The sequence below is a fragment of the Nuphar pumila genome, chromosome 5, assembly GCF_984573655.1.
Source record: "Nuphar pumila chromosome 5, dmNupPumi1.hap1.1, whole genome shotgun sequence".
NCBI classification, from domain to species: Eukaryota; Viridiplantae; Streptophyta; class Magnoliopsida; order Nymphaeales; family Nymphaeaceae; genus Nuphar; species Nuphar pumila.
In genome coordinates, this window is record NC_143253.1 from 11,355,694 (window position 1) to 11,383,596 (window position 27,903).

General features: G+C 34.0%; 1 protein-coding gene across 8 annotated transcripts in view; it reads right to left on the minus strand.

Annotated features, from left to right (window-relative positions):
- LOC149836781 (U4/U6 small nuclear ribonucleoprotein Prp31 homolog) overlaps positions 1 to 5,892 on the minus strand; it is a 28,906-nt gene extending 23,014 nt beyond the window's left edge. For 3 of the 8 annotated variants that reach the window (XR_016431840.1, XR_016431837.1, XM_090005573.1), the window contains exons 1-4: positions 5,390 to 5,883; positions 5,212 to 5,245; positions 4,617 to 4,793; positions 2,074 to 2,141 (exon numbers count right to left, since the gene is read on the minus strand). Coding sequence is in view for 3 of the 8 variants with exons in the window: in XM_090005573.1 (XP_089861699.1) it covers positions 2,074 to 2,076 (3 nt within the window). In the remaining 5 variants the exon portion in view is untranslated. Of the gene's footprint in view, positions 1 to 2,073; positions 2,142 to 4,616; positions 4,794 to 5,211; positions 5,246 to 5,389 lie in introns of all 8 variants that reach the window. The other 5 variants (XM_090005575.1, XM_090005574.1, XR_016431838.1 and 2 more) reach the window with 4 other exon arrangements.
- Positions 5,893 to 27,903: the final 22,011 nt, after the last annotated feature.

A 27,903-nucleotide genomic window follows, 5' to 3' on the forward strand; every position in this document is an offset into this window, starting at 1 on the left:
CTGCTCTTAGCTCGCGTCCTGATGTTTGGGGTTTTGTAACGGATTTTCCTTGGGATATCCGAATTTTGTACTATTTGGAGAACTTCTTAAATGAAAGTGACTTTTCCAAGTGTTTGCAAGTAGCATGGGTTGTGCGTTTTGGTTCTTTTAGCTAACGCGCTCAAAGTTGTCAGCTTGCCTTTCTGAAATTAACAAAAGAATAGTCTTCCATTGATTTTATAAACCATCTCTGAGATAAAGAGATCTCTTTTTAGTCTCTTGTCTGTTTTTCTGAAAGGTTTGCAAGTTTGAAATTTTTGGGCGTTACAGGCATCCCCTCCTTTGTCAGCACCGACCACTGCCTTCCTACCAATATCAGAGACGAAGCTTACATCTCTCAATCCCTTCATCAACTGCATAACCAAATTTCAGTTCTTGTCAGATGAGAGTCCCTGCTGGTCTCCTAATAGAGCATGGAATCAAATAATCCAGTTTCTTAAGGTTGAGGAGTTACTTTTGAAGACCATATGACAAAACTTTCAAAGCCTGAGAATGCATATCGTGAGCAACTACATTCTAGAATTGGTAGTGTCAGAAAGAACCCTTTTTTATAATTGACTATTAGAGGAAGTACATGCAGGATTTACCTTTCAAACGTAAGAAAATCATTGATATTTCCCATAACAAGGCAAACTGAAGCACACAAAGGTTGAGGCCATGATAGAAGCATAGCATTTGCAACATTGGCAGAGTTATTGAAGTTAGAGATGGATGAGATGTCATCATACTAATTTCAGGCAAAGTCTCAATTCTTCACATTGTTTGCAAAGGCTGAATAGAACAAGTAAAATTATTACAGTTCTAACTTGCACAAATCCATTGGTCTAAGTTGTGTTTGCCAAACAGATCCACTTGGAGTTCCATATAGTGGATCTCAACTGCACTTGCACCCATCTAGTGAGTCTTACCCAGCTAGATCATGAGCACAGGTACTTCCTCACAAAGGCCTCTTATAACAGGTGCCACCAATACCTCCACCCCCCTCTCACATGATTATAGGAAGTCAACCGGGATATTGAATCACTTCTACATTCTAATCCATGCCTAAAGGTTTCCCTACACGTTGGTACAGTAAGGATTTTCCAGAGTACATGATTATAGGAAGTCAACCAGGATATTGCATCACTTATGCATCATAATCCATGCCTAAAGGTTTTGCTACATGTTGGTACAGTAAGGATTTTCTCACAAGTGATAAATGAAACATGGATCAATAGGTTCTCAAATGACCTAGGCTGTATGCTTTGCATGACTACCATCATATGAAAGCAATTGAATTGCCCTCGAGTTTGCAAAACTGCAGGGGAGAGCCAGTAGGCTCCCAAATTGTAACTCATCTCATGACAAAGCAAATAACTATCTCAGCGAGCTGTTTACTCTGTTTTATAAACTTCTGTAAACCTTCATATGTAGCAGTTAACCATATGTAACTTGAATAGCACTATTTAGACGAAATTGCAGGCTCATTTTTATGAAAATCTGTTAAAGAAGGCAAATATGCCCTTACTTGTGAATTCACCAACATGCATGTATTCAACTAATTTACTGGAAAAGAACCTTAATTCAAAATCAGGCCCGATAAAGGAGGCATTCTTTTTAAAGTGGTACCCCCAAGGTAGATGGACCAACTTTTAGAACATGAGCAGCCGACAAGGTATCCAAAAATGAATCCAAAGATCGATGACGGGACTTGAAAGGCACTTCTTTTGAAACATGCTATGAAAGAACTCTAAATCCACAAGCAAAAAGTTTCCCATAATAAAAGAGTGATGCAACTGACCACCATAAGTATTAGGTAACCAATCCCCACAATTGCCAAAATGGCGATTCTCTCATCTTGTAATTTCAATATCATAAACGAGAAGTACTGACAATAATTCATTTTGGCATTACCAATCTATTCACAAGACATAGAACCATAAAAATCTCATATTGGGTATCAAAAACCTCATTCAAGCATCTAATAGATACAACACAAAGGATTGATTTCTTCATATATATACAACAAAACCAAGAAGTCAAGAAGGAACCCACCATTGCGCCAACCCAAGATATTCCTCAAACAATGAAGAACGCAGAGCAAGCCGATAGGGATACAATTTCTGCACACAATCAAGCATAAAAAAGAAATTACAAATTACAGATGAACAAAAATCGGCAAACTGGAAAGTCGTACTTGCATCGGGGGACGCTTGAAAACAGATTGGATTTCAGTGGCCCGTTGGATGCACCGAGTGAGCAGATAGGTCGTGATTCAGAGAGGAGACGAGGTGTCATGTTTCAAACAAAAAAAGGGGAATATAAAACCGATGTTTCTCACCCCTTTTTTTCTTTTCTTTTCTTTTTTTTGAGAAATTTATAATAGCTGACTAAGGTATCAACATTTTACATTTAGCTGACTGTACTAATGAAAATTACACAAACACTTTAAACTTTTCAAAAATTTTGCAAATAATTACTTTTGTACTCTGCGCGTCATCTCAGATGCAGTGTTGTTAAAAGCGCACCTTGAGGCGCAAAAGGCGCACCTCACATTGAGGCAAGGCCCTCTGTGCCTCAAGGCGCCAGCCTAAGGCATGAAAAAGAAGAAGAAGATATATTTAATCTCAATTATATATTTAATTAATTATATTTTGTACATACACGTTTAGGACATTATATGTTGTTGTTAATCATGTTATACTATGTACTTTTTTCAAAGATATATAATTTGTTTTAAGTTATATAATTAGTTTATCAATTATATAATTAGTTTCTCAGTTATATAATCAGTTTTTTAGTTATTTTTTTATAGTTTTTTTAATCCTATTTTTTGTAATCCTGTTATGCTATGTAGTTTTTTTTCACAGCTATATAATTTGTTTCTAAGTTATATAATTATTTTTTCAATTATATAATCAGTTTCTCAATTATATAATCAGATTCTCAGTTACTTTTACATGTTAATCTCATATTTCTTAGTATTTATTTGAGATTTTTTATTTTTTATTGGTTGTTGCTCATCAATAAAGCATTTTTTAATTTATTTGTATTTTTAGATATTTTTTATAATTTTTTAAATTTTCAAACAAAAATTTTGAGGCTTGCGCTTTGCGTCTCGCCTCAGTTTTTGGTGGAGTGCCTAGCTACACCTCAATGCTTTTCACAACATTGCTCGGATGACTCGGCAAACACGATATTTTATTTTATTTTTTTATGAAATAAAATTTTGAAAGTTATTTATAAAATAAAAACACACTAAAGTACAACAAAATTTAAGAAACCATAAGGTTGGAGATAACAGAAGAACACGCCTTTAATTGGCAACAGCGTGCAATTCATATCACGCAATATTTTTCATTTGCTTTTCAACGAAGAAGAAACAAATGCAGAAAGACTACTCATAAGAAGGAATACGGTCAGGTGAAATAAGTGTCGGTTGATTTGCCTTGATATTAAACTCAAATTTCAAAGGGTACAACAAGAGCACCCTTTTAGGTCAGACCTAAGGTTAAAAGAGGTGGCTGCAGCTGGAGGAGCCAAGAATCTAAACTGGAGACAAAAGCTCAATGAATAGGAAAAATAATTACTAATAAACTATACTAACATGTTTTAAAAAAAAATTTAAATTCTAAGTTTCTAACTAAAAGCAAGCATCCGGAATCATGTTCAATGTTGATTAACAATAAAAACACAAAAATGTCTAACTAAATATTTATGTCATTTTAAAAACCAAAATCAAACACCTAAATGCTAATTGAAAAAATGCAAAAAAACTAAAAACCAAATCAAATATTCATGCTATTAAAAAAAACTAAATAAACATTCTAAATCCTAACTCCTAAATCCTAATAAATATAACCCCTAAAATTCTAAGTTTATAACTAAAACCAAGCATGTGAAATCAAGTTTAATGTTAATTGAAAGGAAAAAACTTAGAAAAACCTAATGTTAGTTGGAAAAAAAGGCAACAAAACCGTAAAACCTAATGAAATATCCATGGTTCATGCTATTTAACAAGAAACTAAATCGAAAACCTAATTCATAAAGAAACATCATTGACATATATATGCTAATTGGAAAAAAAAAACAATACCCTTAAAATTCTAATAAATCAAGCACGTAGAATCGTAAATTGAAATTAATGTTGACTTAAAATAAGAACACGGAGCTTAATGTTGCATTCATCTATAACATGTATAAAACCTATTTCAAAACAAAGTTTCAAACATGCATATCCGAACTTTGAAAACCCTTTTTGAAACCTTGTTCGAAAACCACATTCAAAACTAGAATTCGGTATCACATAGGCATTTCACCGAATACTTAGGGTGCGGTGAAATTCTCAAGAAATAATCAAATTTCAAAATTATACAACATGCTTAGCAGTGTTAATACGCTACACTAATCATGCTAATAACAAAATCAATGCATTTTATAATTTATTTCATGCAAAACTATCGCATTAGGTATTTCTAAATTTAATTTGCTAAATATGCACTACGCTATGATTCTTACGCAACATAATGCTAAAACACACTAGATTAATATCAAATAACAAGAACTTATGTTATACAAATTTAGTTTAAGAATCCTACCTTTGTGATACGATGAAAAAGAGTAGCGGAACTCGAAAAGCAGGAAGTCTCGAGCAAACCGCAATAGATTTGCCGTGTAGGCAAAACACCAAATACTTGGTGTGACACGCAACACCAAGCGAACCACAAGAATAGGGTCAGTTGGGTGTCTTCTCACAATGGGAGAGTGCTACAATGCTGCACACATGATGATAAATTCATCTGAATATGTTTCTGCGTAGGAGCAACAAAAACTATAATACAAATCGATAACCCAAAACAATATACTAAAAATCGAAAACAAGGTTGGACAGCTGCGTTGGGTGTCTCCACGGGTCCGCACGTTGTTCAACGCACACCTGGATTCTAAAGAAAAATATTGAATTTCCTTGAAAACTCGATCTTGAACAAAATTTTGAAAGAAAAAGGTGGATAAACGGAAAAGACTCATGTTGTCATGGCTGTCATAGGTGTCTACATCAGTCAGGCACGATTTCCAATGCTGGAAATCAGGCACGCAAAACTAAAAAGATATCATCTGTGAAAATTAGGCTAGAAAAGAAATAAAATAACATAAAATCAATAAATAAAAATGAAACTAACGAAGAATAGATACCTCAGCACCATAATAGGCGTGGAAAAGATCTGATCTGCTGGGCACGGATCCCAATGAAAAAAACAAGCAATAAAAATATATATATAAATAAAAAGAACCCTAGTTAGATCGTACGACTAATGTAAAAAAACCTAAAAATGCAATATAACTTGAAGAAAGGGGGAATGGTGTAGCTTACCGAATTCGTGGCTCCCACGGGTTTTGCAGCAATAGGCACCGCGCTGCTCGCCAATCCCAAAACTGGAGGGAGGCTGATGCGGCTGGATGTGTGGCTACACGGCTCAAGCAAACACGAGCTCCCACCGTGAGGATCGACTTGGGTTTGAGAAGAAAAAGAAAACAGTGAGGTCGCCGAAATGGTGGCAGTGGTGGTGCATCGTCAGTGGAAAAAAATCAGGGGAAGAAGAAGAAATCGTGAGCCGAGGGAGGCAGCTCAGGCATGGTGGCTGTCGGGCGTCGCCGAGGTAGTGTCTGCAGCAAAACAGAAAATGGAGCGGAGGTGGTGGTTGTCGGCTGGGGGATGTTGCTCAAGGCGGCCGTACACCTGCGATAAGGGAGGCGATTGTGAGGGGGTGGGTCGACACCCTCACAGCTGAATGAGTCGAGAATGAAAGAGACCAAAGAGGGTGAGAACGAAGGAGAAGAGAGGGGTTATTTGCTGGAATTGGAAAAGAAAAAGTTTCCGGCTTTGGGTGTGAGTCGGATGTGAGAAAGAAAAAGAAGAGGGGTCGGGTGTCCTAGTGGGCCCAGCTCGGTCCTTCTTTTACGTAGAGGTCCAAACCTAGTCTTATTTCGGTTTGGATTCAAAAAAAATAATTTTTTTAAATAAATATTAAAATTACCTTAAATTAAAAAACATATTATATTACAATCACTTTCTAAAGTTCAACTTAGGCTTAAATTTAGTTTTCTTTTATGATTCAAAATGCTTTTGGTGTGGATTGATCCATTTGGGTCTAAATCATATGGACTTCTCAAAAAAAAAAATCTTAAAATAATTTCTTACATTTATAATTATACTAACACTAAATAATTCATGGTTTTGGTACTTCCCAAAATAATAATTTTTTGATTAAAATGTTTATCATAAATATTTTTACAACCAAAATACTCTTTTTAAGAATTTTTTGTAAAAACTATTAAAATGTATCATGTTAAGTTCAAAACACTTTGAAAACATCTTCACGAGTTATGACTAACTAAAATAAATAATTTTCATAATAATTTAACTATTCTAATAGTATTTTGTTTAAAATATTTTTTGAAATAACTATTTTACCCCTACTGATCATAAAAGAATAATTTAAGCATGTAAAATACCTATGATTGATATTTAAAAAATAAAACACGTTTTTAACTTGAAGACATTTAAAAAATAAAACACGTTTTTAACTTGAAGATAAAGTTGATTTCTTTATTTCTTTATAATATCCAAAATGTATCAGTTTTATATTCTTTGAAATGCCTCACAATTTTTGAAATATGCCCCATGTCTAAAATTATAAATAGCCAACTTTATTAGAACCTTTTTAACCTTCACATGTAGGGATGGCAGCGGGGCGGGGGACAAGGTCTCCACCCTCTCCCCGTCTCAAAATTTGAACCTTCATCCCTGCACGGGGATGAATTTTAACCTTCACCCCCGCCTCCATCCTCAGTCCAAACGGAGGCGAGGCGGGGCCCTGTTTCCCCTCGGTCTATAGTCATCCCTTGAAGGATTGGAGATGGGGCGGGGTGGGGCAAGGCGGGGATTGTGATGGGGATGGGGCGGGGGAAGGCGTAAGTCCATCGCCACACGAGGATAGATTTTAACCTTCATCCCTGCCTTTATCCCTGTTTCATGCCCTTCATCCCTGGTCCAAACGGGGTAGGGCCCCGTTGTCCCCCGGTCCACTGCCATTCCTATTCACATATGTAAAACTCGTGAAGTTTGTGCAATATATCACTCCACTCATTGGGTATCACAAATTCCCACTAGAAAAGAGGTTTGCATATTTTTTTGCGAACATCATGGAATTCACATAATCATATTTGTGAACATCCTTTTAAACCCAAATATGTAAATTTCCTCTCAAAATATTAGAATATGTGAATGTTCCTCCAAATATGTGACTTTCTCCCAAAATGTGCGAATGTCGTATTATATTTTGTGAATTTTGAACATGTTTTTATTTCAGTTTTAAAACTCAAAAACGAAAACCCTAAAAGGGTTTGCAGTTGTTATTCAAAACATGAAAGTTATAGGCATGTGTCTCATCTTTGCAACGGTTGTAAAAATACAAGTTTTTGATATTTGATCAGTGAGATACAAATATGAGAATAAAGATTATTTTGTAAAAAATAGTCACATATTTGGAAAGAAGTTAGCACATATAAGATAAGTTTGCATGTATAAAAAGTAAAAAGGTCTTTTTAAAGCCAAATATTTGTGATTTTGGATATGAGCGCGAATATCTAAAATTATACGCTTTTTAAAAAATCACATCAAATTACCCATACAATAAGATCATTTTCTGTGTATATATGTAAATACACTGTGGATCAAACCTTACAGATGTGGTTTATATAGTTTGTCCAGTGAAAGATAGGCTTTGAATAATGTGTTTTCTATATAGAAGCAGGTTTTTCAAGGGATTCAAAAATCAATAGCACAAAATGTGCCAAATTTTCATCAATAAAAAAAGTCATACTTTTACGTGAAAAAATATGATCCAAGGTGTGTTGCCTTGCAAACAAAACATGTACGACTGTGCATATACATCTTGAAGCTGTGATAACCAAGTACGTTTTACATACAGTAGACAGTAGCATATATATATATATATATATATATATATATATATAGAGAGAGAGAGAGAGAGAGTAAATATTGGCTACTGCAGTCATTTTCAGAAATATAAATCCATATATGGCCGGCCTTTCCTACATTTCCACCTGTGGAAAGGACATGGGCCTCGCATCCAAAATCAGGTAGTATTCGTTTCACCACAAACCAAACCTGGGAAACATGCCCTCTTTCATATTAAAGAGTAGGGGTGGCAAAACCTGACACGCCAACCCGACTCTTAGGCGGCTTCGGGTTGGGCTTAAGCCAACCCGTTTAATAAACGGGTCGACCCGCCTAACCCGTTTATTAAACGGGTCGGGTTCGGGTTGGGGTATGCCAACCCGGCTGACCCGTTTAATAAACGGGTTAGGCAGACGGGTCAACCCGTCTGCCAACCCGCCAACCCGTTGACCCGCCAACCTGAGAACCCGTTTACCCGACCCAACCCATTTATTAAATGGGTTGGCGGGTCGGGTTACCCATTTATTAAATGGGCCGGGTTTGTGTTTGCCACAGCCGACCCGTTTAATAAACGGGTCGGGTTCGGGTTAAGGTATGCTGACCCGCCAACCCGTCGGGTCGACCCGCCAACCCGACACGATTGCCACCCCTATTAAAGAGGTCCTGTTTCCCACTTTTTGTGGTGAAATGAAAGCATCTACTGTTTAAATCTTCTGTTCCAACTGCGTGGAAGGATATGGGCCCCACATTCAAAATCTCATGCAGTGTTGGCTTCGCCACTAATCAAACGTGGTAAATAGACCCTCTTTCACCTGAAAGAGGTCCTGCTTCCCACTTTTTGTGGTGAAACAAATGCCCCATAAGGGATGGTGCAGCATGTTTTTTGAAGGTTGACACCAATTCACATGGAGACCTTTTATACCCAAAACTGACAGTGGTTATGTGGCTCACACCAACAGCAAAATGTGGAGAGCAGCTCCAAAGGTTATTAAGGAAAGATGAGGCAGAACGATTCTTCAACTAACTTAGCAGATTTGACAAAGCTACAGTAGGACCCCAGTGATGTTCACTGATCATGACCTCATATTACCAGAGCTTGAAGCGGTTGAACTCCTTCAGCTAAGCTCCTTGCCCCCTCAAGTTTTCCAACCTTGAGTTTATTTTTAGTCGAAGATTATACTCGGTGGCATTTTTGGCTTCTCTTCAAGCTTGCACTCTCCCCTTTTACTGTCCTTTTATAGGCAGACATTCAGTAACATCGGTTCACACGAAGGGCCCTTCTCGTTCTCTCCTTGAAACCGTTTAGTGTTGCACATACACTTGGGGATGTAATGCATTGGAAGCACAAACCCCCGGACTGGTTGCCATTTTATTCTTGTACTTGTAACTTTATGTTTTCATTGTAACTGCCTTTGGAGGGTTTATCTCTCAGCTTGCTTATCAAAAACAAAAAACCCACGACCCACAGTATCAAAATGATGCTTAAACTATATCCATGTTCCCTGGGTACGTATGGGGCAGCACTCTCTCGGTATATATGGGTGAAGACCCCGTTTAGCATTCACAGATATTATAAATAGGAATATCAATCCAGTCCGTCCCCTGAATCCACATCTGATTCTTCTCCATTGTTCTTGGAGAACAAATGAATCAGAAACAAGGCCAAACTCGCACATCACTCTTCCCTACAACCGGCGACAAGACGAATGCAGTCTTGGCAGAGTTCATCCAGAACGACGACATGGTCACACACACAGAATATTGTGCCCTGCATCCCATACCAATGTCCTACCATGTAACTATAACCACATCCATGTGACATAAGGTGCAAGTCACCTATTTAGATCGAAACTAAAGGGCCTTGAGTTTCTTTCTTTTGCCCAAGTGCAGAAGGGGAGAAGATGCACAAGTTACACCGAATACCACATATGAACGCGTCCTTTCGTTTTTCTCAAAGCGTAAAATTATATCATTCAATCAGAAAATATCAACACAAACCTTTGATTATAAGATATAAAGACTTACTAATCATAAAGTTTAGAAAAAAAGTCTGAAGAAATGAAGATTGCTTCATTTGTGTTCTTTTGTGAGGCTTGCATTTCTTCCACCAAACTTTCTCATCAACCAAGCTTACAATAACCATCTGCTGGCTCAATTTGTACCGTCAAAACGATCTTCATGGTTGCACAGCTTTTTCTGCATTGTTGAACGAAAAAGAAAACAAATTTGTAAGCCCAAATACTGCAGATATGGCTTATCCAGGTAAAGTTTCATGCCATACCAGTCAATCAGTCACCATGTCAAAATCTAATCTTAAGTAGTTGGTTTCGAGTAATAAATTTTTTTATTCAAATAATGTACTTAGATCATGATCCAAAATTGGTTTCAACATTTTTGCAGATTTGTCAGAATCTATGTTTGCCATCATACATCATGAGTGGGGTCAATTATCAGACCAATAACAGATATGGAGACAAACAAACAGCAAAGAACAAATTATAGAAATCAGAATCCAGGAAAAAACTAGAATTTCTGAGATGTAACCAGCTCCTCTCCTTTATTGATGATTTCTTAAAAGGTTTGTTACAAATGCAAAGGATGTAACCAACACCAAAGTTCATACGCTCACTAGGTAGTGCATTGTAAAGAATATCACTAAAGCTTAAAGCAATTATTCAGCAATTGGAAGTACCATGAATCACTCGTTATGTCCTCTGGATCTTAGAGAATGTTCCTTTCTCAGAGAAGTAGGTGCTTCGCGTTACGCTACCAAGTTGATTTGCATATGCCTGTGGGTTTGTCAGCTCAATTCCCTACAGAAGCCAAAAATAAGAATCAGTTCTTACAAGATCTGATACATCAAATATTGAATTCCACATAAATAGATTTTGACAAAAAGGGTTTCACTAGGGTTGAGGGAACCCTTGGGGTGTGAGTGTATTTGCTATTTTTTTTCTAAGTCTTTCGTAACACATAGTATAATATTTAGTATATAATAGCATTATTAATTTATCTAAATTATTTAATTTCTTTTCTAAAAATATATTTTTCTCAAAAATGAACTTCGATAGTGATTTTCACCAGAGTCGGAAGGACTGTTTGTCTTTTTGAATATATATATATATATATATATATATATATATATATATATATATATATATATATTTGTAAATTAGATTTCAAACTTATGAAACTAAATTCAAATTTGTTGAATTTATATTACATACATATCAAATTATCTTAATTTCGTCTGAAATTATATTCAACTTTATTTTGATGAACATTATCAATTATTTTATTAAATTCTATCTTTTTCATAAATTCAAATCTGAATGTGAATTTTACTAAAATCAACTCGAATCAACTTTAATTTTTCATAGGATGTTTCTTATAATTCATTTTAGGCTAATTTACATTTTACACTTTTTTCGTAAAGTTCATCATTAATATTATTTTATTTATTAAAAATACCCTGAAGAATTCACAGATATTACCTTTAAATTCAATTTAAAATTCTAAATTCAATTTTAACAAAAATCTAAATTATTGTTCAATTCAATCTTGAATTGACATTCAATCAAGTTTTGATTTAGATTTGAATTAAACTCACTCTTGTTTTGTCAAAAGGTAGTTATTCTTACTATGTCGCATTTATAGATGTTTTTAGTAGACACACTTGGATCTACTTCCTCAGGCTCAAATCCAAAGTTTTTTTTATGTTTTAGAAATTTTCACAATCTTGTTAAAAATCAATTTAAAACAAATATTAAGATCTTCTGCTCTGACTTAGGGGGAGAGTTTCTTTTAAATGATATTCAATCATATCTAGAAACCCATGGTATTTTGCATCAAAATTCTTGTCTTAGTACCTCTCAACCAAATAGAATTTTTGAAAGAAAATATCATCATATTATTGAAATTACTAGGACCCTACTCATTTCAAAAGAAATCTCAAAGAAGTTTTGGGTCAAAGCCACCCTAACTGCGGTTTACTTAATAAATAGAATGTCTTCTCAAACTTTAGTAAACAAATCTCCAATTGAAAAACTCTTTAAGATTACTCCTGATTTAAAAAGATTAAGGATTTTTGGATATAAATGTTTTGTGCTTCTTAAAAAATATAACAAACTCTCACCTAAAACTATTAAATGTGTCTTTCTTGGATATTCCAAAAATAAAAAAGGCTATTAATGCTATGATTTTAAAAATGATAAACTTTATATATCTAGAAATATAACATTTCTTGAAAAAGAAAAGGGATTTGATCTTAAAAACCTAAGGAAGAATCTGAGTATACTTTCTTGTTTGACTTATTGCCTAAGTCTAACATTGAAATGGAAGATGAAATTAGTGATAGTATTAAGACAAATGATGAACCAAGTGAATAACCAACACATAACATCATATAATACTCTACACGAGATAAAGGAGAGCATCCATGTGCCCTTAAAAAATATAGTTAATTTACAAATATAGAAGAATCTAGTGTTAGAAGATCTGAACGAATTACCTAAACCTCCAAATAGGTTTGTCTCTTATGAATCTTTTTTTCCAAACTATAGGGCATGTCTTCTAGCAATTCACTTATATCATGAGCCATCCAACTATAGAGAAGCCAGAGATATAAAAGAATCGGTAGAAGCTATGAAAATAGAATTAGATGCATTACATGAAGCTCATACTTGAAAAATTCAACATGTTTCTAAAGAAAAAAAGACAATAGAATATAGATGGGCATTTAAGGTGAAAACAAAGAGTGATAAATCTCTAGAAAGATATAAAGCTAGGTTAGTCATGAAAGGATACTTTCATGAATATAGTATAGATTATGAAAAAACCTTTGCCCTAGTAGCACACATGACCACAATTAGAACTCTAGTTGCAGTAGCATCTATTAGGAATTGACCTATATATCAGTTAGATGTTAAGAATGTCTTCTTAAATGATAATTTAAAAGAAGAAGTTTACATGAATCGTCCCCCTGGTCTGACTATTGAAAATAGTATGGTTTTTTATCTTTGAAAGGCTTTATATGGGCTTAAACAAGCTCCTAAAGCATGGTATGATCAATTTAGTGGAACTATGGTTAATTTTGGATTTAAGTCATGTTATACTGACAATGCTCTTTTTATAAGACTTACGGGTACTTCGCTTACCATTTTGCTCTTATATGTTGATGATATGATTATCACTAGGAATAATCAACAGAAAATTAAAGAAATTAAAATTATGCTTAAGAAATTTTTTTATATTACTAACCATGGTTTTTTAGTTGTTGTTTTATGTATTAAGTAGCATATTCGCCAAGAGGATACATTTGTCTCATAAAGTTTGCACCTGATATTGTTGCACGTACGAAAATCAGAGACACAAAATATGTTGACACTCCTGAAGTGATAAATGCCAAAAATGAGAGTTGAAGATGGAGTTTTATTAGATGATCCAGCTCCTTATAGGCAACTTATTAGATTACTAATGTACATATCTGTTACTAGACCAGATATAGCGCATGCAGTGCATACAACAAGTTAGTTTCAGCATGTGCCTATATTAGTTCACATGAGTATTGTGTTAAGAATAGTTTGATACATAAAAAAAGACTATATTTAAAGGGCTACTCATATCCTCTTCTTTATCTTTAATTTTTATTACTTATACTGATTCTGATTGGGGAGAAGATCTCAATAACCAACACTCAACTACTGATTTTGTATGTTTATAAGTGATTCCTTTGTTTTCTGAAGATGCAAAAAATAGCAGAATGTGTCTTTATCTTCAACGGAAGTTGAATATAGGATGATGGCTACAACAACAACTCAGGTTGTGTGGATGAAATTGTTACTTTCAAATTTGGGTGTTAATGTTTCAGAACCTTTAAAGTTATGTTATGATAACAAAAGTTTCATATACATAGTCAACAATCACACATTTCATGAACGAACAAAATATATTGAAATGGATTGTCACTGTGTTTGAGAAGAATACTTGAAGGAGATGATTACTCTACCATATGTTCAGTCTGAATTTCAGATTGTGAACTTCTTCACCAAAGCTCTTCCTCTACCATATTTTTTGTTTCTTCTTAACAAACTTTCGGTGATCTCACTATAAGTTTGAGGGGGAGTGTTAAAATACATTATGTATATATACATATATGTATATATATATGATATACATATATTTATACATATACATATATCAAGAGTATTTTGGTCTTTTATTTATTGTAATATATACAGTCCAATAGAGACTGTAGCCTTTTTCTGTTTTTTATTTTTTTATTTATTTTAGTATGTAAATCAATGTTGACTGATTGGGAGCAGTGCAACTAGTCATTGGACTGTTCCAACGATCAGAAGCTAGTCATTGGATTGTTCCAATGATCATAATTCTGACCATTGGAGGCAGTCCAACAACTGTTGGACTGCTTCACTTTTCTCCTTTTTAAACTACATGTATTGCTCTATAAATAGAGCCTCTTCTAAATGTAGAAATATGATTTTCTAAGCATATTTGTTGAGAATACAAAGATCATTATTTTTACATTGTGTTCTATTGGAGTTTGTGGCTTAGATATCACTTTTATGAGATTGTAATCGGTCCATTAGAGACCATATTATATTTGTGCACTTGTGTAGCTCTTTGTTGGCATTGTCATTGTGCACATCTTGTTTCATTTCACTTCTTTCTTCTTCTTATATTTTTTCTAGGCTTTAGGACTTAAGGATTTTTTGTATTTTTTAAAATTAGCAATTAGGTTTTTTATTTTGTTTTGCAAATAAGATGAATGCAACATTAAGCTCTGTGTTTTTATTTTCACTCAACATTAATTTTGATTGATGATTCCATGTGCTTGATTTATTAGAATTTCAAGGGTCTTGTTTTCTTTCAATTAGCATATATATATATATATATATATATATATATATATATATATATATATATATATATATCAATGATGTTTCTGTACGAATTAGGTTTTTGATTTAGTTTCTTTTTAAATAGCATAACCATGAATATTTCATTAGGTTTTAAGGTTTTTGTGCCTTTTTTCAATTAGCATTAGGTATTTCTATGTTTTTTCTTTTCAATCAACATTAAACTTGATTTCACATGCTTGATTTTAGTTATAAACTTAGAATGTTATGGGTTATGTTTATTAGGATTTAGGAGTTAGGATTTATGTTTTTTATTTTGTTTTTTTTAATAGCATGAATATTTTATTAGGTATGATTTCTATTGATCCATTAGGTAACCTTTTCATTGTGAGAATGGAATTGTTCTGTAAAACATGTAAATTTTGAGAGTTATAAATAAATAAAGTAAACACCTTTATGATCGAGTTAGAAATTTGTTTATGGGTTTTAAATCCCATTTATTGTATGTATTATATCTTTATTTACTCTTTTTTGGCCAATAAGGGTATAATTGATATTTTTAGAATTATTTTTGGTAATTAGCTATTAAAAATATTTGATTTATACTTAAATATATATAATTAAGTGTGTCTATAACTTATCAAAGTGTTTTCACAGTGTTTTGAGCTTAACAATATGTATTTAAGTAGCTTGCGAATGATTTTTTATTAAAAGGGTATTTTGGTAAAAAATAATTTAAGTGGATAATTTATTTCAAAATAGTAATTTAATCAAGGACTTGCTAAAACAATAAGTTATGAGAGTTATAATAACTTGTTTTTGTTTTATCAAGTTTAGGATTTTATTTAGTAAAAGAAATGGATTCTTAGTATGGATTTGAAATCCATATGGGTTTGGACCAAATGGGTCAACCCAAGCAAATCGAGATATTTAAAGGATTTTTACATATTATTTTTATTTATATGAACTAATTATATTTTTGTTTGTTTTCAATAAGGAGGTGGAAAATACATCTTTGGAATTAGATTTTTGTTTGGTATATTAAAACCCAATTTAGGATTGGGAGCAAACCGGACCCAAGTTGAACCCGAATTGGACCTGGTTTGGAAGGGGTGGAGAGGGGGGCTAATAAGAGGCTGGGTGGGGCCCACTAGGGCACCCCCCCCCTCCGACTCATTTTCTTCTTGTTTTTTTTTGAGAAAAACTATTTCTCTCTTTATCTTCTACCGTAGTCGACCCTTACGTTGGGATTCACATTGGTTTTTTTGGGGATTTGTGCAACCCACAACACCTTCACCTAGGGATTCATGCTATTGGTAAGTTCATCCCCTTCTCTTCCATTTTGTTCTTCATTTTCTTCATCTCTTCCTTCTATTTTGAGGTTTTTCTCATAGTCGTGCACATGACCCAACCATGGAAATTATGCCAACAGCTTGGAATTTCATGCTCAGCCATCACCAATAACACCATCTCCATCATCACCATCTTATTCTTCTTCTATTTCATTTCTTGTTAATCAATTTCCCTAAAGAAATTGATTTCTTCTTGGAAATTGTGCATTGAGAACCGTGCATCAACATTGAAGGTGTCTGAGAATGCATGCAGACTATGGAGGACGCCCAACCATAGTTGACCAGTCTAGCCCTTGCCAATTTGGAGTTGTTTGGGTCAATTTTTGAGGAAATCGCATGTTGATTTTTGTGCGGATATACCTTTCGACACCATATTGTGTTTCGTGTAGCGCTGATGCACTCTCCATCAGCATGAGAGTGCCCTAGCTGAGCCTCATTTTGTTGTTCTTCTTAGTGTTGCATGCTCATGACAAGTGTTTGGTTATTTATCATAGTCACGATTCGTTGTAGTTTTTGTGATCCCTTGGTCTTTTGGGTTTCACAATATTAATTACAGGATCTATGAGGGTAGGAACCCTTAACTAAATTTCTAGAATACACATCTAGTTTGTTTCATCATCATTGTGTGTGATTTATCGCTAAATTAGTTATGCAAAGTTATGCATGTAGCATAGTCTAATTTTAGCTTAAATATGTTTAGATATGCTTAATAGATAGATTATGCTAATGTTAGATTAATTTGTGAATGAAGCATGTAATTAGAATATTTTAATTAATGTATTAAATTTTGCTTTACATGCTATAAGTTTTAGAATTTTAGTTTTGCTTTGGGAATTGTGTTGCACGCTAAGTGTTCGATAAAATGCCTAAGATGAAAAATTTCAGATTTAGATGCGGTTTTAAATATGTTTCAAACCAGTTTTAGAATATTGATTATGTGTAATTAAAAATCAATTTTGAAGTGGTTTTATACATATTTATGTCAAGGTTTTGATTATGTCATGAATGCATCATAAATGCAAATGAGCAAATGCGAATGTGCATAGTTAACTAGATTGACATGCACATCATAATTTTAGTTTTATACAAGTGCTCATGCATTGTTTATATTTGCAATTGTATGTGCATAGATGCACGTGTTAATTTAATTTTAAACATGTATTAAATGCTTGTAGCATATATATATATATATATATATATATATATATATGAATTGTCATGAAGGTACTTCAAAAATATGATACTTTATGCTAAGTATCGCAAGCGGATATAAGCCAAAGAGCATTGAAAAAGAAATGCAATTGCTTATGAGATTGGGTAAATTACCCGTGGTAAGTGAGTATGATGTGATCCATCATGCAAATATTGAAAGAAGTTCGGATATCATGTGGAGCATGATTTGAATGTATGATAATTAGGGGTGGCAATTGGGTCGGGTTGGCGGGTCAACATACCTCAACACGAACTTGACCTGTTTATTAAACGAGCAACCCGACACGACACGGTTAACCCGTTTAATAAACGGGTCAGGTAAACCGGTTGATGGGTCGGATTCGGGTAAACGGGTTGGTGGGCGGGTCATGATATTTGCTCGAGAAAACCCAAAGTTCGAACGAGCTACAGAAAACCCTAAGTTCGAACAAGTTTGGATGGGCCGCCGACATTCTCTCCACAGCCCTCGACTCCACAAGCCGAAATCCCCCGCCTCCGGTCGGAAAACTCCTACCTCTGGCCAAAATCGATCGATCACCGACCTCAACTCTGGCAACGACTGTGGAGCGAGCGAGAAGCAGTTCTCCACCCTAATTTCTAGGACCGGAGAAGCCATCGCATCGAGCATCCAGCTCTTCCACCGGAGCACAAGCTCCCGCTCAAGCGTGATCTCCCTGCAGACCTCCTCCTCGATCTGACGCCTTCTCTCGATGTCCACCACGATCAACTCAGTGCGGAATCTGCGGATCTTCTGTTTCTTGATCTCCCAGACTCCCACCGTAGAGCATCCCTCGAACAGTCGAACTTAGGGTTTTCTCGAGCAGATGTTCGGGTTTAATAAATGGGTTGGTGGGCGGGTTGGAGGGTTGGGTTCGGGTAAACGGGTTGGTATGCGGGTCAGGTAAACAGGTTGACCTGCCTGCCTAACCTGTTTATTAAATGGGTCAGACGGGTTGTCGGGTTGGCATACCCCTAACACGAACCCGACCCGTTTAATAAACGGATTAGGCGGGTCGACCCGTTTATGACATGAACCCATTTAAGCCAAACCTGAACCCGCCTAAGAAGCGGGTTGGCGGGTTGGGTCAGGTTTTGCCACCCCTAATGATAATAGAAGTGTTCTTGTTGTGGTATATAGATCATGATTGACATGATTTTAGAATAACAAAATATGAAGTGCTTTTGTAGGTACATGTGAATGTATGAATGAAATGAATATATACATGACATTGATGCACGATTGAAATGAATGCATGAGCGAAATGAATGCATGTGTAAAATGAATGTATGTGAATCATGCCATATACGTAATGAATGTATCATGCATATGAGTGTTTATGAATGAATCATGCATAGGGGGATGGATTAAATATGACATGTATCATACATCAAAGCATAAAGGAATTGTATCATGTATCATGCATGAGGGCATGGGTACAATGATGACATGAGTCATGCTTAAAATCATGGACTAATGAATCATACATAGGGGCATGAGAGGGTTATTATATAAGATAATAACACTCAGAGTGTGACCTATGACATTAATAAAAGATAACCTTGGAACCACGGGTCCAAATGAGGCACCGGTGAAATCAGACTCTCAAAGATGGTTGGGTCCTTCCTGACCTCAATGAGATGGTTGGGTTTGTCCTGATCTCATGTCTTCATGTTTGTTATATGCAATTTGTAAATGCATATGTCATGATTGCGAGGGACTCCTATGTCCTGACTTGTTTGAAAGGCATGTGCGTGTGTCCCACGCTAGACACGATCAATGAGATGACCTATTTGCTTTACACAATTATATATGATGTATTCTAATTGCTTATTCATTTCTGTAAATGATTGTCATGGGAATGTATGAATGAATGTTATGAATGCAGATGAATGTGGATTCCTTTGACCCTCATTTTATAAATGATGGGAATCACATTTTGGTTGTACCAATATAAACTTGATTTGTATTCTTCAAGTTTAGTTTTGGTGTATCCTATAGGTGCATTGTATTAATGTCCAAACAAAATTATAAATATTATCCTTGAGAACTGAAGCGAAGGATGGGTTGTCGAGCACTCGAGGGACACTCTTACCTACTACGATCCTTGGAGGATCCAAACTTTGGTTCTTTGGTAGACTTCTAAACATTTAAACTTTTATTGTTCTGGATCACAACTTTGTTAAAGACTGGTAAATATTTTGGAATGAGATAATATTTTAGAATGAGATAACATGGTGGATGTTGTTTTCTTTTTCATATGCAAATTGAAATTTTATTTCAAATCTCAAATTTATCATGTAACTCCTCAAATGTCTTAATCTTTAAATGTATTTTATCTTCCATGTTTACTACATGATTTTCGATAGCGTAATAAACTCAATTGAGTTGTGTCTATGGATGGTTTTATATTGTACCTGATACTATGAGGCTAATATACGCTCATGCTTGCGCTCAGACATTCAGTATTTAAAATGGTTGGAACGTGGTCCTAGATGAGCTCGTTGACACATTATTTTTTAAAGTCATGTATAATTTTACTCGAATAAAAAATTTTATTTTTTTTCAAAATTTTAGGTTTTGAGAAAAGTTTTAAAAAGTTAGATTTTTTAGGATGTTACATGTTCTTTTTGTATTTATTATGAACTTCTAATGTAAGAAATATCATTTTTAAAAATGTTAAAGTTTTATGTTTTTATTTGTAAATGCCACTGATCAAAGATTCTCTTGTTGAATATATTGGGGTCGCCATTTGTGAATATGGATCAATCGTGGATACACATTCATGATAGAAGTTCTAAACCTTATACATATGGAATTGATCAATTTATTGAAGTGTCATGTGCTTATGTCGATTGTGCTGGTAGAATGCGATGCCCATGTCAAGACTGTAAGAATAAAAAATATAAAGTTGTGTCACTGATCAAACTACAGTTGATTAGACGTGGTTTTACCATGAAATATATTCAGTCTCATGTGAGTGTGGCTCAAACCCACATAGATGCAGTGCATGTATATCATGATGAGAGCAATGCACTTGGACATGAAAGACCCTTTCATGCAACTTTCTCTACTCATCCTTGAACCATGTGTGTATGAAAAAATCTTTCATATAGCTTTTCCTATGTATCCCTGGACCACCGGCACCTGAAAATAAAATAGATGTTTGCATGCAGTCAATAATCAAAGATTTGCTAGAGTCATGGGATGAAGACATTAGCACGTACGACACATCAACTAAAGAGATATTTCAGATGCAAGCGGCGGTAATATGAATCATCAATGATTTTCCATCATATGACAACTTATCAAGGTGGTCTATGAAGGAAAAGCATGTGTGTCTAGTTTACAACATCGATACAGTGTCAGATATATTAAAGTTTGACAAGAAGACATGTTACAGGACTCACCATCGATTCTTACAAGAATATCACCCATGGCATTGTCAAAAGAAGGAGTTTGACGATAAAGTAGAGCTTAGAGGGCCACCAAATGAATTATATAGAGGTGAACTAGAAGTACAATTAAGAAATATTACTTCTCAGTTCAGAAGAGTAAGGGTTGGTGGAAAAAAAAGAATGTACTAACAATAAACATTATCTAAATTGGACAAAAAAATTATTTTTCTAACTACCATATTGATTATCACTGAAGCTAAAACACAACTTAGATGTAACACATGTTGAGAAGAACATATGTGACAGTATCTTATATACACCGCTCGATGTGAAGGAGAAAACAAAGGACAACGAAAATGCAAGAAAAAATTTAAGACCCAGAAAGATACATCCTCACCCGCACTTAGATAAAAGCGGTGTAACACTGAAAAACCCACATGCACATTACATATTTTCAAGTATGCATAAAAAAGAGTTTATTGATTGGTTAAAGGATGTGAAATTTCCTAATGGCTATGCATCTAATATTGGACAATGTGTAAACATAAACAATGCTAAATTTTTAGGAATGAAGAGTCATGATAGTCATATATTCTTCTAAAGCCTACTTCCTATTGCAGTCCATGGATATCTAAAGAAGATTATCGACATGCCTCCAATCCGTCTGAACGATATGTTCAGACGGTTGTGTGCACGGATGTTGAGAAGAGATGTTTTAACAAGATGGATAAAAATATTCCAGTAATTTTATGCACTTTGAAGAAGATATTTTCACCTGTATTTTTTATCATCATGGTGCACATAGTCATTCACCTTCCACGTGAGACCAAACTTGCTAGACTAATACAATATCAGATGTATCCGATCAAGAGATTCTTTAGTAGATTAAAGCAAATTGTGATAAATGAAGCATGATAAAAAGCTTCTATTGTTGAGGCATATATTTTAGCATAATATGCGACATTTTGCTCAATGTATCTTAGTGATATTAGATTTAACTATCGGGACCGACATGATGATAGGCCCAACACGACAAGGACACTCAGTTTGTCTGTATTCTCACATGACATTGCATGAAAGCCAAAGGCGATTTACCATTTATAATTTCATATTCGAAACGTGTGAGAGTTCATTGTTATGTACTCAACAACTGCGTTGAATGTGAGCCGTATCTAAGTAAACACATACAAATAATCCACAACTTGTACAACAATATTCATAAAGCTACAATATGACATGAATAAGAGTTCGCAAGTTGGTTTCTAAAGAATCACGAGGATGCTTCTCTAAAATTATGATTTCTCTTAAGAGGACCTGAGTATGAATCACAGTCCTATCAAACTTGTGATGTGAATGAAATCAGGCTTCATATATAGTCTCACAGTGAAGACTGTAGTTCTCATAACAGTGGGATAATGGTTACGTGTGAAGGCAATATAGGAGAGCCTGATATAGACTATTACAGTGTTTTAAAAGATATTATAAGATTTAAATATATCGAACAAAATTGAGTATATACATTTAGATGTGATTGGTTTGATAATAAGCACATATATAAGGACAAATATTTTACATGTGTTAACATATCTCACTCAACATACCAAGAGGATCCCTTTATTTTAGCCTCTCAAGCTATGCAAGTATTTTATATTAGAGATCCCACAAAGAGCAAAATGCATATAGCGCAAAAGATAATACCAAGAAATGTGTATGAAATTTTATAATCTTTATTTAAATGAAATGAAGAATAGGAACAATGTGTATCAGGAGGATGATTACAGAAGAATTGATTTATTATCCCCCACACCATCGACGAAGATCCCATATCGTTGCACCGAGATGATTCAGATGATGAACAATAAATATTATGATATATAATTTTGTGGAAGCTAAAGGTTGCAACTGAATCCAAATACCATCACCACAATCAGACTAACTTTTGTGCATTAGAAGCAAAACAAACATTGAAAGGCTTCAGTAACTATCAAGCCTGGTGCATCTTTACGAGGGTAATTTTCTTATTTCCTAAGTTTATTTTTGTCATATAGTATAATGCTAAATATGTTTGATCTAATAGATTCTTAATTTGTTGTTTGCAGACTGAAATAGATGGATAAGAACCAACAATGAGTGCATTATATAGAATAGTGGATCATCTTTGTACCTTCAAAAGTATCATCTGAAGGTAAGTTTCTTATTTCCTAAGTTTATTTTTTCTTAGAAAAGATGTTTGAAGTGTATGTTTATATTTGAATGGATGTACATTTGAAGTGTATATTTGAATAAATGTATGTTTTAGGATATTTGGCTTCTACTAATTTTTACCATTATATATATGTATGTATTTATTGAATTGAAGTTGATATCTTCTTGAATGTAATAAGATGTTTTGTTAATGTTATATTTATGCTTTTCAGACTTTCATAAAAGTACAAAAAAAAAAAGCAAAAGCATTATCGAGTCTTCAATCGTAATGTGATTAAAATATCTGTAAGTTGCCAGACTGGGTTCTTATACTATTGTAATCATCATTAACATTATCATAATTAATTTTTTTTATTTTATTTTTTTGAATTGTTAGATTATCGTTGAAGTTTGTTTGTTATAGGTTTGGAGAAGATGTGGAGGAGGGAGTTGAAGATGATGTATGTTTGTTTTTTGAAGTGTGTTTGTTGCAGGTTTAGAGAGGATGCAGGGTAGGGAGTTGGAGAGAATGCATATTTATCTTTTGAGTGTGTTTGTTTTTTGAAGTGTATGTTTATATTTGAATATATGTTTGAAGTTAAATCTTTGATCGGGTTGGAGAGGATGAATGTTTGAGGAGGTTGGATAAGTGTGTTTGTTTTTTGAAGTGTATGTTTATATTTGAATGTATGTTTGTAATTGAATGTTAGAGGGGGTTGGAGAAGATAACGTGTATGTTTATATTTGAATGTATTTTTGAAGTTGAATGTTTAAGGGGGTTGAAGAAGATGAATATTTGAATGTATTTTTGAAGTGTATCTTTGAAGTTGAATGTTTGAGGATGTTGAAAAAGTATATGTTTATATTTGAATGGATGTATGCTTGAGGATGTTTGAAGTGTATATTTGAATTATATTTTTTGTTTTGTTTAATGTAATATAAAAAAATCAAAACTAATATAAAAATTTATTTTTTCAGGTTTAAGGCCTACAACAACGATATTTCTATATCGCTATTATAGGCCTTAATACTATGTCACCATCATAGACTAAAATGGTAACTAACTTCTCACCATTATAGACTATAACGATGAGTTAATTCTTCTCATTATAGGCTATAATGATGACACAAAAATGTCACCATTATAGATAGGTTATCGTTATAGGGTGGGTCACCGCTAGTGATATTCTCAATTCCGATGAGATTTGTTGCCAGTGTTGGGTCACACATTAACAATGACGTATAAATGTCGTCGTTATTACTCAATTAAGGCCAAAAATTGATGTCCATTATTTGTCGTTGTTATAGACCTATAGCAGTGATATATAGGCCAATAGTGGTGAGAAACATCACTGCTATTGACCCTTATCCTTCTAGTGCCAATCGAACCTCATAGATAGATTTGGCATGGTTCAAATGCTACGAACCTAATCTTGGATGGTGTTTTTTAACACAAAAACATAATTTTATGAGTAACAAATATCACATATTGTAGGATGTTTTTTTAAAGATTATAAAATTATGCCTATGTGTTGTAATCAGACGATCTAAAAGTTTATTCTCACTAACCAAACCATGTAAATCACACTTGTAAGGATAATTTTATGAAAAAACAACTAAAAATTCAAGAAAAATAGAAAAAAACTTATTTGTATATATATATATATATATATATCTATGTGTGTGCGCGGTATGGTCAAGTATGTACAATTGTTTAAAAATTTGTGTTTTATAATTTTTGAGTTTTTTGGTAAGATGTACCACTACAAATGTAATTATCTATGTGGCTTCTTTGGAAACCAAAGTTTTGGATCATGTGCTTGTCATATGTGAAAAAGATTTTCAAGAGTTCCAAAAATCTTTTGATTAGCCATTCTTACTCTACATCACATACATGGCCTGATTAGTAAGAACTGAGTTTTGGATCATGTGTTTGTTTTTTATTATAATGGTCATGTGCTTTTCAGATAAAAAACTTTCTTATATTACAAATGAAACTTGAGTTGATGGTCTAGGAGATTAGAAAACAAGAAGATAGAAAAGCTGAAAATTTTGTCAAGAGAACACAAAAAAAAGTATTGAAATTTTGAAACAATAAATTATGTGGAAAGTGTAAACACCCCAAATTTTCCAAGTTCACTTCTGAACACCCCTTTCACAGATGCCAATCTTGTTGCATAGTATAGGAGTCTAACCCCTAGGTCCATTTCAATTTAGGTGCCACTTCATCTCATTTTACCAAGAAAACTACCATTTTTACGCCTAGGTAACCCTAGACCCTTGTCAATTAGACCCAACCAAGCTCATTTTAAGCTCAAAAGAGTGAGAATATCAATCATTTCTATCTCCCCTGAGCTCACAATGAGTAGACACTGTTTATTTCAGCTAAATTTGGTTCATTTCATGTGAAATGAGCTAATTTCTAGCTCAAATTCTATCCAATTGTCTCAAAGTTAATCAATTTCAGCAAATCCTATTCTCCAGTGTTTAACTTGAGCTTATCAGGAGTTCAAGTGGTTCAGCCTCAGTTTAAACTTGTTTTTTCATATTGTTGGAGTTCATTTTTAGCTCAATTCAGCTCATTTCAGCTAGAATTGAACTAACCCTAGTCAACCTAGCTAGGATTTAGTTTGTTTAAGCTCTGGATTTAGTTCATCTTAGTTCAGTTGATTGTCATTTTAGCTCAAACCCAGTACACTCTTGTTGTTTACTACACTCTACAGTGAATTTTTTGCCATTTCACTTAGAACTGTGTCTGTTTTTAATCATCTGGTTTGGGAGTCTAGTTGAGATAGTGTCTTCTTAGTTCACTTAAGTTTAGAAACCTTAGAACTCTGTTCAAACCAGTTCAAACCTTGTCTTCCAAGTGTCACTCTTCACTCTACTTCATGTCCCTGCCCAGGAGGGCAAAATCATCCATACTTGTGCTCATTTCTATTTAGAGGGGCGGTTCAGTCAATTTCTAAGCCAGAGATAATTTTCAGTCGAGACTCAAATCAATTCTTTTTATGATATTATGTCTATATCCGAGATCCAACTCATGTTTCAATTTGGACATTAGATCCAATGTTGGATCTGATGACCAATATCCATTTTCTATTATGGACCTGGATCTTTGTATCCAATTTGCTTTATTATCTATATCCAGAGTCCAATTTATTTTCTGAACCTAAATTATCTCATCAGATATCCAAGGTTCACTCGTTTACTATTCAGGATCCATTATTCAATTCTTATCTAATATCCATGATCTATTTTTATCATATTATCTTGATTCAGGATCCGACTTACCTTTTTATTATCCAGGATCCATTTTAAATGTTTTATCCTTGATCTAGGATCCGTCCATAATTTTTCAACATGGGTCAGACTCATTGTCTGAGATCTAGATCCATTTTTCAATGAAACTTCAGATCCAGATCCGAATTCAAAACTTTCTTCTAATTTCAAACCTGGGTTCAAAATTAATCTTTATATTTTAATCTAAACCCAGTGTTTTACATTTGATATTTTGAAATGCCTTTTTTTAGAAAAACAATGTGGACCAGATTTAGATCCAGATTAGATTTCGATTTGGATTTTTATTAGGCTCGAATTTCAAAATGGATCTTAGATCCAATTCACCTTAGATGGGACCCACCTAGGTGGCATCACTTTTTTATTATTCTCCCCACTTGTTTTTCTTATTTCTGTTATTTCATAAAACTAGTTGATTTAGGACTTCATTTTCGCTTTTTATCTTTTAATTTTTTCCTTTTTGTTTTTAAACTTTTTAAACCTTTTATTTGTTTTAAAATCAAATGTGGACCCCACTCAAATGGTGCCACATTTGGAGACTTCTAGTTTTTTGTTTAGTGTTTTAATTAGTTTGAAAAAGAAAAAGTAAAAAAAAAAATCAAATGAGGACTCTTCTAAGGAGGACGATTTTCTCTAATTCTACTAATTATTTGCTAATTAGTTTAGCAAATGTGGGACCTACTAGGGAGTCCCTATCCTCTTCCAATTTTCTTATAAATAGAGACTCAAGAGGACGTCCAGCCCATGCATGAAGCAAGCCTATCTCTCTCTTCTTGATTATTTTCTTTCTCCTTCCTTCTTCCCTAAGTGTCACCCCTCCTTTCTTCTTCTTTCTTTTTCGTTTACTTTTCTTTGGTTGCAACAACAAAGGAGGAAAAGCAGGTAACTCCTCTCCCTCTCTTTATTCTCTTTTCTTTTATTGTCATCATTATCATTGCTGCATTTTCTTTTTCTTTTTTTCTTTTTACAGTCATGAGAAGGTTGGAACTCGATTTCTCATAAACTGAGTCCCTCCTTCTAATCGACTACAGCAAAATAAATCCCATTCTTCATTATTTTTCTTTTATTATTTATGTTCATCATAGATTTAGGTTTGCATTATTGTTTGCATCCATACAGAATCAAGAATATTTCATATTTTCCTTTCCTTTTTATGTATGTTTAAATTAGATTTTATCTTGTTTAACAGTTATGCTTTAAATCTTGATTTTGGCTCTCACGTTAGCATCATTTTTTATGTATTTATTTTTATCATTTTTATTTGAATTTTTTATGAGATATACATCCATATGATTACGTGAATCTAGCCAAGTTTTGTTATTTTTCAACATCTTTTGACCTATTTTCAAAAATAAAACTCGAAACTTGTTTCCTACACCGTCTGACCGCTATTCACAGCCTGAGTCATCTTGTCGGATTCATATCTCCATAACTGGAGATGATTTTTCAGATCCATAAAAAATGACTTCTCAATTTGCATATCTAGTTTATTTCTGATGAGTTTGGTAATTTTTTATATTTGTTTGTTATTTTATTTTATCCAAAAATCAGAACCTATTTTTCTGCATTGTCAGACCATTGTTCA